Source organism: Semicossyphus pulcher, unplaced genomic scaffold (genome assembly GCF_022749685.1).
Source record: "Semicossyphus pulcher isolate SPU_LCO1_2020_fin unplaced genomic scaffold, fSemPul1.0.p SCAF_16, whole genome shotgun sequence".
Classification (NCBI taxonomy): domain Eukaryota; kingdom Metazoa; phylum Chordata; class Actinopteri; order Labriformes; family Labridae; genus Semicossyphus; species Semicossyphus pulcher.
Genome location: NW_027211670.1, coordinates 19,246,284 through 19,258,782, shown reverse-complemented (window position 1 = coordinate 19,258,782; position 12,499 = coordinate 19,246,284). Strand labels below are relative to the sequence as shown.

The 12,499-nt window shown below is 45.5% G+C and overlaps 1 protein-coding gene across 9 annotated transcripts in view; it reads right to left on the bottom strand.

The window, feature by feature from the left end:
• Window positions 1-12,499, bottom strand: part of nrxn1a (neurexin 1a) — a 73,779-nt gene that overhangs the window by 16,291 nt on the left and 44,989 nt on the right. For 4 of the 9 annotated variants that reach the window (XM_069664280.1, XM_069664283.1, XM_069664281.1 and 1 more), the window contains 8 exons: window positions 12,121-12,324; window positions 10,033-10,059; window positions 7,068-7,190; window positions 5,589-5,970; window positions 5,004-5,194; window positions 3,481-3,654; window positions 1,739-1,858; window positions 908-1,089 (listed from right to left, as the gene is read on the bottom strand). In XM_069664280.1, the coding sequence (XP_069520381.1) occupies window positions 908-1,089; window positions 1,739-1,858; window positions 3,481-3,654; window positions 5,004-5,194; window positions 5,589-5,970; window positions 7,068-7,190; window positions 10,033-10,059; window positions 12,121-12,324 (1,403 nt within the window). Of the gene's footprint in view, window positions 1-907; window positions 1,090-1,738; window positions 1,859-3,480; window positions 3,655-5,003; window positions 5,195-5,588; window positions 6,004-7,067; window positions 7,191-10,032; window positions 10,060-12,120; window positions 12,325-12,499 lie in introns of all 9 variants that reach the window. The other 5 variants (XM_069664277.1, XM_069664282.1, XM_069664278.1 and 2 more) reach the window with 3 other exon arrangements.

The following is a 12,499-nucleotide window of genomic DNA, read 5'->3' as shown; positions in this document are numbered from 1 at the left end:
CTCACTGGTCCCAATGCAAGCTAGACAATTAATGCTAAGGACAATCATACAGGAACAACAATGTTCTTGCACAGCAGGGTAAGTCCATATATTGTTTTATTTTAAGCTTATGTTGAGTTATGACTCCCTCTAACTGTCATTATCTAATATGTAAGCCCATTGTTAGCAAAACTAAATTATCCCACTTTTTCATTTTGTATAAAGCGCGTCAGGTTATTGCTCGCATATTCTTACACTGGATCTCCTAAAGGCACACAGGAAAGCCCAACAAAAGTTTCACCAACAACGGCACAAACCAAGGGAAGCTGCAAGTGGAGACCAGTTGACTGTCTTCCACAATTCATAACCGATGTCAACATCTCTCCTCTCGAGGTTTTGACTTCGGAAAAGCGAAAAATATGACACCCCCCTCTAAACTTTGAGAATATCTGCTGTCAGACTTGCAGATTCCATATGCACACCTTTTCAGCATTTCTTGTTCTGAAAGCTTGACAGGCCTCCCGCGCCTAGTTACGGTTGCTAACGTAGGGTTGGCCAGTGGCTGTTCAGGGAAAGGGGCTTAGCGAAGGGTCAATTGAACATGTCAGGAAACCTTTTTAAAACTACATTATTAGGATGAGTGTGCATCACTTATGGTTCAATGTACTGGCTGTAGGCACTAAGTCAAGGGACACACTTGTCTAATACACTAGAACTGCAAGTTTGGCTGCAGGGAGAGATGCAGCTCAAGAAACTGTCTTAAATAAAAGGTGAAATTAAATAAATTTAAAACAGCACGTGGAGCTAATCTATGTGTTGAAAAAAATCCTCAAGGAAGAGCAATATTATACATAACTTAAACAGGCCTTTAGTGAGCAAAATCATATTTTTGTTTGACTTGTGTGTGAATACAAATGTGTGTACTTACTATATTCAGCTGCAGGTAGTCTCCCAGACCAGCTGCGCTGTCCACCCGGAGCAGAGTGGCGTGTTTCTGTTGGGTGCTGAACCCAAGGGCCAGCCGGTCTGCCCTGGTGCTGGGACGCTCATTAGGGGGCCACGTGTACACCACTACGCCTCCGTCACGACCAAAGATGTAAGTGGTCCCAGCTGGACGGCACAGATAAAAAAAATGTAATTACAGGCACGTCTATGTGTTATAAAGAATGCTCTCTATCATCAGAAGCTCTCTGCTTCAGATGGCACCTGGCCCTGTGTTTGCTAAATGTTTAATACCAAACAGGCATTAAGATAAACTTTTATAAAACCTGTAAAATGTCACAGTTGACTGGCCTTCTATATTTTGCTTGTTCCTCCTACACACTAAAAAAAAGCAGTATTCCCCAAAGTACTTAGTCTCAACATTGCTGCAGGAGGCTGACTGCAATCACTGACTCATACAAATAGCAGCATACAATAGTTTGACTCACTGAAAGATGACTAAATAATCACCAAGTATCTTGCCTGCGAGGCATCCGCGGATAATTTAGTGTCAAGTGGTAGAGCGCGTTTGAAAGGACTTTATTAAATGTTACAGAGAGAGTGGAGACGAGAATAACTGAGCTACACTCTGAGCAGGTGGTGTTTCCGTGCCACATCAGAATCAACAGATCACAGTGCCCTCATGTGGCCGCTCTGATAAAATGCAGATGAAAAGGGCTTTGATTGGGCGTTTGATATCATGTAAGTGCACCACAGATTAAGATTGATTGGGTCTGTTTTAGTTTACAGTGGGTAGAAACGAAAAGCAAACACTCACCATCGTTGCATAGCGGCCCTGCGTACGAGGTCATGCTGCAGTCGCAGGTGAAGCCCTCCCACTGCTGCAAACACACTCCCTGATTTGAACACGAGTCCTCCTGACATGTGGTGCTCGGACCTGCAGCGAGAGACGTGGCGGGGAGGGAAGGTGCAGAAGTTAAGAGAGGATAAACTGATTGTGATTTTGTCTGGAGCCCAGTGTGTTCGGCAGTTTGCAAGGTAACTTTTTAGGGCACATTTCCTTTAAATATTTTGCATTTTAATTGTTGAGTGGACTGTGCTGAAATGGTGTCATGATTAGTAGTATTAGTAGTGGATTAAGGCTCCTGCTATTCAGACTTCTGTGGGGTTCAGACAAGAGGCGGAAGTGCTGCAGATGTCGAGCTGCTCTTGGTGATCATCTCTGTCCCTGTTTGCTTGTGTTTCAGACTGACAATAAGTAGGCTTTATTTTACAAGAAGGAAGAAGGTTGTTAAGGAGATTTCATTTCATAGTAAGGGGAGAAAAATTAGAAGAATTGAACCTTGAAAATTTGGGAAAGGTGCTGGAAAAAACGCCAGAATTCTGAATCATATCATTCATATAGTTTATAAGAGATAATCAATGTGTTTGCCAGATTTACTCACAGCAAGCGTAATATAGAACAGACGGCCCAATCATCACTACGCCGGCTGCAGAGCTCCGAGGCACGACGCTCCCTGTCTGAGCCACCCGATTAGTTAACACGGCTGCCGGAAGGAAGGAGGCGGCCCTTCAGGGCGCCGCCGCCTCCTGTCTGAACCCGGCGTTACACTGGCAGCAGATGCTACATTATCCATATGAACTGAACTGAAGCTAAAAACCGGTACGTGAAGTGAAAAGAGCCAACTGAGGAGAGCATGCAGGTGGTGAGTCTAGATGAGTGGGACAAGGACATGACGAGGGTTAAACATAAGAGGGCAGAGTTATGTTTAAAGGCCTTCATCTCAATACTCCCTCTTCAGCAGTCTGACTCTGTTCACCCCCTGCCTCGTGCCGAAGCGCACAGGAGGAGAAGGTCAAAGCTCGCTTCTCCTTCGACGCACATCCAACTCGAGGCGAGGAGCAAAGGCTGTGAAATGATTCACACGTGGAGTATTGGAGTTTAGGATGGGAGTCAGTAGGAGGGGTCAGAGAGCATGCTGCTGGGCAGGTGGTGGAGCGGTGGTCAACTCAAGTCAAGCGGTGGTGATGTCACTACTGTGATGAACGGTGGCTAGGAGAGGACAGGTCACCTCTGACCTTTGACTCTGGATCACTGGGATCCACCACACAACACTGGACAGCACTGGGTAGTTTTAACACACGCTTACATACACACACGCACGCACGCACGCGCAGTCACACGCACATTCTCCCCCATCGTACACGTGTCTCACATGCTCACACAAAGCGATATACCTTGCAAGTCAGCTTTCATCAATGTAACTTTTGTCAGCCAAACAAAAAAGCAAACAAGCAAATCAAGTTAGATGGTTAGTCAATGCACACGGATGCCTGTGAGCTGCTGAAAGAGTGGAACAGAGAGAGACAGTGTGCAGAGAGATCGAGGAGGAGATGAAAAGAAGTAGGTAAAAAATTACACCTAATAGAGCAGAAGCTGGGTTAGTGGGTTATCTAATAACAGAGAGAATGAGTTCAATGAAAACTGAAAGAAAAGGCTGCAGGGAAACAGGACCAGGGAGGATCTATGGGAGTGTTTTCAGTGTGTTTGCACCTCACCTTCACAGCCTCTCTCTACTTGGCCCATGGTTGCCAACGCATCAGCCAAAAGGTCAGGGAGGCGGCCGTTTAGATCCACTGTTGCTAGGCAGCCCTGGAAGCCCTCGCGGGAGTGGACCAGCTTAGGGAGGTCGCGGTACATCTCTTTGGAGATGCCTCCGATGTACAGGTCACCTGACGAGGAGCGACACAATGAATGGCAGCTTCATGAACAAATCACACCGATTAGCTAATGATTTTCATTATTGATTGGTTCAGCCAGTATCATGTCAAATAATTGATAACTTTTTGTCTTTTAAAAGGTTAAAAACGGTCTGTTTTTTGGACAAAAGCCCAGATGAAAAACTATAGAATACAATTTAAAATTTAGACATTTATAAATACATAAATGTCTGTTAAGCCTATGGCCCATTGTTGAAAGTCTTTCATTTGCAGTATGGTGCGACTTTCGCGGAAAAAATCACAAGCGGCGCCCAGTTAGTGACGCGTTTCCATCAGCCAGCAGTGGTTGGTCTGCCAGAGAGGGTAGGCGGAGCTAAGCGGCTGCTTTTCCGGTCTCTGCAAGTGTTGCGAGTAAACAGTAATCTACTATGGCTGAACAAACAAATAAAAGATGGATGACTACAGATACAACTTCACAAATAAGTGAAAATCCAAAGAAAAAGAAACAAATTTGACGCTCAGATGAAGGCAAGTTCCAAACAGAGTCAGCCGTGGACGTCACACATGCAACATGGATATCTGGGAAGTGTCCTCCCGCAATTTACTTTTATCAGCATACGTGCCACCAAAGAGACCGTAACTGAGATCTTTGAGATGCAACTTTGAAGACAATTAACCCATAACGTAAAATTGTTTCCCATTCATTTCCTGACAGATTAGTTGATTAAATAAATAGTTTGCCATCCTGGGAAATATAGATATTTGCTATATTACAGAGAGCTACTGTCTACTACTCTCATGTTAATACGATGCTTCTGCCGGGAGGCGGTTAGCTTAACTCAGCACAAAGACTGGACACAGGGGGAAACAGCTTGCCTGGCTCTGTCTGCAGGTAATGGAATCTGCCTACCAGCCCCTTTAAAATTCAGCCGCCCTGAAACATCATGGCACATGATGCCTCATAAATCTATTGTTACACTTGACAAACAAACAAGATATAAGATAGACGGAATATATTTTACAGAGCTTTACAGGTTCTAGTAGCTTTATATTTTTAAAAGAGACATGATTTGTATCAAAATGTCAAAAAACTTTAGACATTGAAATCAGCCTCCTACAAAGCCGTTAATATGTGTATGTATTGTGAATATCCTGTTCAGGGTCGCGGGGGGCTTGAGCCTATTCCAGCTTTCATTGGGCGAGAGGCGGGGTACACCCTGGACTGATCACCAGTCAATCACACGGCTGTATTGTGAATATTATGCGTAAAAATATTGCATAAACCATCACCTATGTGCATCCCTTCCTTCTTAAATAAGCTACATCAATTGAGACAACACTGTTTGTGTTTTTGTGCATACCCTTCAGGTCGAGGTTCTTGGCGCCCATGGTGGTCTGCGTGGTAACTTTGGTGTCAATCTTGACCGTGTGGAGGTTGTTGGTGTCTCGGGATATGTGCACGTTGTGCCAGTGGTTGTCGTTCAGGGGGCTGTTGGAGTTGCCTTTGATGAGGTGTGCTCCGTTGCCCAGGTCAGAGATGTAATGTAGGTAGCTAGAAAGGGAACAAGGAAAGGAGAGAGGAGGAGCGGTTTTAAAAGCAAGACATACACAGGGTCACATACTTAAGGGCTTTATACTCTCGTTTAAAGAAACATAATTATAGGAATATAAAAAGAAGTTCTTGAGTTGTGCATTTATTTATGTTTGATATTTCAGCCTCACAGTCAAGTATTTTCTCTTTCATGCTCATCAAGGACACTGTACGCTGTAAATACTCAGTTAGAATGGCAGAGCTGAATAGGCACATAGATTTCTGCAAGACAAACATAACCCTTACACATATATTTAATTAATTCCCCATTCATGTGATTGTTTTGTGAGGTATGTAATTTAAAACTTGCGTACTGATGTTATGTAAAAACCACACACTGCTTTATCGAGCTCACCCTTTCACCAGCTCTATCACTATGAAGTCATTGCCGTCGCCCCTGTTGTAGAGAATGAGTCCGTCGGGAGACGTTGTCTTGAACTGCATGAAGAGATGCATGGAGTAGTAGGCCTGCAGCGTGGGCAGCGTGACGAAGCTGGAGCGCGAGCGGAAGGTGACAGGGTCGGCCACGATGCTCTTGTAGCCGATGACGGCGTTGAGCTCGCAGTAGTCGATGTCGCCGTTCTTGCACAGGTCGATGTAAGGCATGCCGTTCAGCGTCAGGCCCTGGAGGTGGCCGATGAAATTGGAGGGCACGGCCGGCATGAAGCGCTTCTCCGTCACAATACCCGTCTCCACATTGTGGAACTCCAGCTGGGTGTGGTCGCCCGCCATCTGACCTGGTGGCGTGGGGTAAACTTCAGAGATGAGGGCTACGGAAAGTTGGGTTTCAAGTGGAACTGTTCAAAACTAATACTAACACCACCTATTTCCACACTTGAACTAACAGTGACAGACTTCTAGTCGAGTAGGGATGCACGATATTGGATTTGTTGCCGATATCCGATATTTTTTCAACCCTTTTTGCCGATTTCGATACCGATATATTTGGGACATTCTTTCAACCTAGCTGCAGAGAACATCAGGTCTCCCCTGCTGTGAAATTGATATCATGCCTACTCTTACTGGAGTGGCCAAAAACTGCCATACCATAGACATCTTGCACCCTTCTTCACGCTTCATGGAAGAGGCATTGTACAAAAGGTCACGTTTCTGATCACTCACGTTTCTGATCTCACCTGAACGCAGCATCCCCCTGAAACACGGCAGTGAGGGAGACATGCCCGGACTTGTTTACTGCACCTTCTACGGAGACATCAGTGATCGCCGACGGACTCTTTTTATCGTGTGTGCGTCCTTGAATGTGTAAGTTAGTTTTGCAGTAATGTTTATGCTACACTCTGTTAGCGTCGGCTTTTGCGGCGAGTGTATTTTCGGCGTGTTTGATGTTGTTAAGTCGGTAAAATAACGAGAATGTGAGCGAACTGTTAGCTAGTTAAGAGTTGTGAAAGCTGTTTAACTTCTTTTTATTGGCTCGAGTTTCTGTGACGTTTTAGTCCTTATTTGTAGGTTGTTGATAACACTTGTGTCGAGTTAATGTCGTAGCATTACGTCAAGCTTTTTTCGGGAATCATCGAGCATTTAGGCAGAAATAAAGTGTTGTTTTATCGGCGGAAAATATTGGCAGAAAAATGACATATCAGCCGATGCCGATTTTTCAAGCCATTATTTGCAGATACTGATAACGTGCCGATAATATCGTGCATCCCTATAGTCGAGCGTAGATGTAACAGACATAATTTCATGTAATGTTAATACTATAACAGACTGTGTATCTTCACTTACACATGTACAGGTGTACTCTATAAAAAGAAATAAAGCCCTTAATGTTGGTTTTAAAGCATCAAATCAAAAAAGAGTATGTTGCTGTGGTTACCTTCAACAGGCTGCAGGTCGTCCACTGTGAGTTTGAGGCTCTTGCCACGCCGGACTACCCTCACCGTGTGCCACTCATTATCATTGAGGCCCGACCCCGCAAAGATGGTCTCTGGGCCTTTACCTACACATAGCCCAGAGCACCATTAACACAATGCACAGAGAGGTGGAGAGAGACAGATAGAAAGAAAGACAGAGGAGAAAGACAGAGAAGAAGAAGAAGAAGCCAGGCAGGTTGAATTAAAATTCAAGGACAGAAAGGGAGGAAATGGAGGGAAGCAGCAGAGGGAAGGAGGAACCATACATATCCTGAGGAGACAAACACCTCAGTGTCAACACGCTCTCTCCACAGATAGACAGACAGGTCTCTTTGCAGATACGCCAGCGAGACAGATGATGTGACACAGACAGACAGACTGAAAGATTAACATAAATGGATGCCATGGGTGCCTAAGATGGAGACTGTGAGTCACAACAGGCCCACGCTGAGACAATCCATCTGTGGACAGATCGCGCCGCCATGATGACCACCTACTTCCCACACATGCACAGACAGCACATTCGCACACCCTTGACTCCTTAAACGCCCCCACAACCCTCCCACCTCCGCAAACCTAATGTCCGTCTCCACCCAGGAGCTTAATTTTTGATTTTCCACAAGAGCGCAGTTCCACGGTGAGCCTCATGGTGGCACTAGACACACAGCAGTACGTGAGAGAGCTCTCCAAGGTGCTGATGTGCAGCAGAAAGAAAGAAGCTGAGCTGTCCTCCCATGATGTCTCTCTTTCTGCCAATCTACCAGCTCACATCTCCACATAGCTGAGTGCACACGTTTGACAGGCCGACTGTTCCCAAAACCTCAGTGTCCCCTTCCTGCTACTCGCTACAAGCACCCCACCAACCTCGGAAACAACAACCCACATCCCCTGACACACACACACTCTCTCCCTTCTCTTCCTCCTCCGAGCCCTGTTGGTCCGAGCAGCGTGAATGAGTCTGCTAACGGTGACCTATAGGAGGTAATGATGGGGGAGGTGAGAGGGAAACTGACCCGAACGGATTCTGCTGCAGAAAATGTCAAGCATGCCTACATCACTCATGGAGGCACGCAGGCAGGCAGCCACACACACACACAGGTAGAAAGGTAGAGATGGAGAGAGACGAAGCGGCATGCTGACACGCGAACTTAATGAAACGAATATGAGGAGTCAATAAAAATGGATTAGTGAAATGTGTGTGTGTGTGTGTGTGTACAAAGCTAAAAGAGTGTGTTCAGAGAGGACACAGGGTTCCCCTGAGGAGACTCAGCTGTGCTCTGGGCATGAGCATCTCATCCTGTTACCATGGATCACTGACTAACACTGAGTGAAGGAGAGAATATGTGCATGTATGTGTGAGTGTGTGCGTCCCTGCATTTGCAACCAAATAGTCAAAGAGCAGATTGATGCGCGAGCGAGGCAGTGATCTGTGTCAACCTGGGAACAGGGAGAGGCACAAATACACAGCAATAAACAGCCAGACAGAGTCACAAACACATGCAGACATATGAGCACCTATTTTGGGTCAGTGCTAACAGTGCGCTCAGCAGCATGGTGAGCTACAAGAGGTCAGCTGACAGTCGGCGGTCTGCGCTGTTAAACCGAGAGACAATGGGGCGAGACGATCCAAACGGAGACACAGAAGAGGATGATTGTAGCGCTGGAAAAACAATTCCAATCACATGACATAAGCCAGAGCAGATTATAAGAGCAGGATAATGAAAACAAAATGACAAAAAGCGTTTCATATTTCATTAGCTGCAAATAACAAATGGCTTTTCTGCTGGATAAGCCTCAATCTCTCCCTTGCCGAGGCTTTTTATTCGACTGCTGAGTGGACTGTTTCAGTGGCGCCTCGCTGTTAAATACATTTTTTTTCTTCCCCCCTTGAATATAAGATGTATAATTTATTGTATGCACACGGTGTGCCAGAAAAGTGGCTGCCTACTGAAATGTTCATTGAAACAACTGGTCTAAAATTGGCCGACAGGCATGCGGGATAGCAACAGCGCTGTGTGGCTAGTAGGGTTTCTATGGCAACTGCAGTCGTCCATTTCAGCACCTCTTTGCCGTCACAGAGCATTCGTCTCCCCCTCTCTCTCTCTCTCTCTCTCTCTCTCTCACTCCCTCTCGTTTCCTCAGTGGTCGTGACAGAGAGGAACTCCACGTGAGGGAATTAAACTTCATCAGGGATTCAGCTCCACTCACAGCAGCATGAGCAAAAAAAACGCACACTCATTTTCACGCGCGCGCGACACACATCCAGAAAAGCACACAGATGAAAAGGACGCACACTTAACACGCTGAATGAAACGCCGCCGTAAAAATCCCTCATGTACAGTTGAGAGAGAAACAACAAGCAAACAAAGAAAGCCAGACAGGCATCGGGATGAAGGTGCGACGGAGAGGAACAGAGGGATAACGCGTCTTTTGTCCAGGCATGAAGGAGAAGTAATTACCCTGCAGCCCTGGGAAGCATTTATCCACCAGTTACCACTCTTTAGCCTGCGCTCTTAAACGCACCTGAACGCCTCAAACTCTGATTTTCTCTTTCTTCTTCTCCTCTTCCTTTTTTCCCTCCCTCCCTTCAACCCCCACCGTCCTCTCTTCCGTCTATCCTTCTCTACTAAAATGGCCGACCTGGAAAACCCTGGCCCTCAGCAAAAAAATCGCACCACTCCTGTGGTGAAGCTGAACATGCAGACACAACCACACACACCTCCTCCTGTCCGACACACACACACACATATGCACACAGACACACGGTACGGAGATATGTTGAATAAGGGATTACGATCAGATGGACTGACAAGACAGAGAGAGTGAAAGGTAGTCAGACAGACATTTACGCACACACACACACACACACACACATACTGAGGAGGAAGAGGAGGGGGGAGGGGTTAGGTGAGATGGAGGATCACTTACTGGCTGTACAGTTTATCCTGATACAGTCTGGAGGGAGAGCAGAGCAGAGGGTTAATGCTGCACACATACATATACACTCCACGCCCTGGGGACGCACACATCGACACACCCTGCACGCATATATACAAACACACACTGCTGAGAAAACACACACTCTCCTTCATCACCGGACCTCATGTATCGTGGGTTTTCTTACACTATAATGCACGATTTTTCGCCAGAATTGAGCACAAGATTAGTGACAATTACACGTAACAGTTACACTTAAAGGAGAGTGGTGTTTTTGCCCAGCACGAGCAGTGTGCTGATCGGCTGCTCTGGCCTGAGCGACAGTTTCAGTCCCCAATCAAAAGCGCCGGGAGACTGAGCTGGGTCATGTGTGTCAGTTTGTCTGATGACATCGAACACATCCCATAATGTTTGTCGCCCATCCAGAGCACAAATCTCCGCAAATGTTTGGAAGATTCAGCCCCGTTATTATAAATATATACTGTATATATTTTTACCCATGATGCTTCGGTGTGTCGTGTGGCGTCAACCGCAGAAAAGACGTGGCTGCAGACAACCAGAGACCAACACATGCACCCCTCTGTTAGCTTGTGTGTTAGCATGTGAATGTGTGTGAATTCATGTGACATTGTTTCATGTAAATGTTGTAGAAGTTTAATAGATGATGAAAAGTGTTTTATGTGTTTGTGTGTGTACAGAGTTTGTGTGTATTGTTGGAGGTGTCGGGGATGCACAGGTCCACTGGGAGTGAGCAGAGAATGCAGCTTTAGGCTTGACCCTCTGATCAACACAGAAACAACGCACTAACCTTGAGTTGTGTATGTTTGTGTATAACACAGACTGTATAAAAAGATGGACGACATGACAGCTCCCTAAAAGTGAAGCCAAACCCTCTCTATCGCCCCCTGCTGACTGGCTGCAGTATAGGTCATAAAACCCGCCTCCTCCATGTGAACAGATGGGACATGAGTCAAACTATAAAATCAAAATACACGCCAAATAAATGTTTCTCAAACATGGTTTCTGTCATTATAGTTAGTTCTTATCATGCTGATTTACGTCCAAGTGTTTATTTTTCTGACAAGTTTATTTTTAAGTAGTTATTTGAAGCTGTACAAAAGATGATTGACAGCTCTGTTGACAAATCCGGCTCCTGCAGCCGATCTGTTCTGGATTAGCAGAGAAGAGGAGGAACGGCGAGAGACGTAACTAAAACAATCACTACAGTCATTGAAGTTTACATATCTGTGAACGTTAACCTCAGACCAACTCAAGAAGCTGTTCTGCTGTTAAACACGCTGCCAGGTGGGATCCTTGCTGTTTTTATGGTAAGTTAAGTGTGTGTTTTGGTTAGCGTGAGTGGCTACAGCGGCTCCACCCGCCGATCTCTACCACGCAGCTCTGACTCAAAATGACATCACCATCGCAAGATGGCAGCGCCTATCATGAGGGCTATTTTGGCTTCAATTTTGTACAATGAGAGCAGATGGAGACGTGTCGTCCATCTTTATAAACGGTCAATGGCGTATATGCACCATGATGTCAATAAAAATGCTAAAAACGTATGATAAAACCTGTGAAACCAACGTCTCGAACATGTAAACATTGCAAAAGAGTTAGCATTTTAGCGTTTAGCGTCAATCAGTTTTGGCTGCATAATATTTGAAGGACTCACTTAGAGTTAAGCTAAAATGACTAACTCAAAACTAGTGCTTTTAGTTATGATTGTTGACACTAAGAAGGTAAAACAGCTTTTTTTAAGTGTGTTTTTATTTTGTTTCTTTTTCCTGATGTTGAAGTTTTGTGTGATCCTGAACGTCTCGTCTTGTTTTCTTATGTAAGGACCACAGGAAGAAAAGTTGTTATTGCAGTAATAACTAATAGTGATCCTAAGTAAATAAATAAACACAATCTAGTAGAATGATCAGAGTTTACTTCAGATGGCTGATATATTATTAATCAACATTTAATGACATTCCTATGCAAGAAACAGCCAAGAGGCCAGAATGAGGCGCGCTCCCCAGACGGGTAATTAAAACAACGTTTGGGAAATCTACATGTTTGTGTGCTTGTGTGTACCTAAGTTGACAGTGAGTCGGACACGGCCCCCATCCAGCTCCAGACGAAGGGTGTCTGCGGAGTTGCGAGATGTGGTTGCCATGAGAACGCCATAGGCCCGCTGGGAGCGAAAGCGTAGCGAGACGTCCTCCGCCTCGGTGTGCATCGCCACAGGCAGCTGCACCTTCATAAACTTACTGCCGTCGTACGACAGGATAGTTGCGTCTGTAAAAGACGGAGGGAGAGGGAGATAGATGATGGAGGAGAAAGAAAGAGGGTGGGTGGGAAGAAAAAGAGAGAGATTGACAAGGAGAAAACACATAACGTGGGAAGAAACAGAGGCAATTTGACGTTGAGTGAATCAGATTTAAATACAACAAACATATTACAGCGAGGCTTC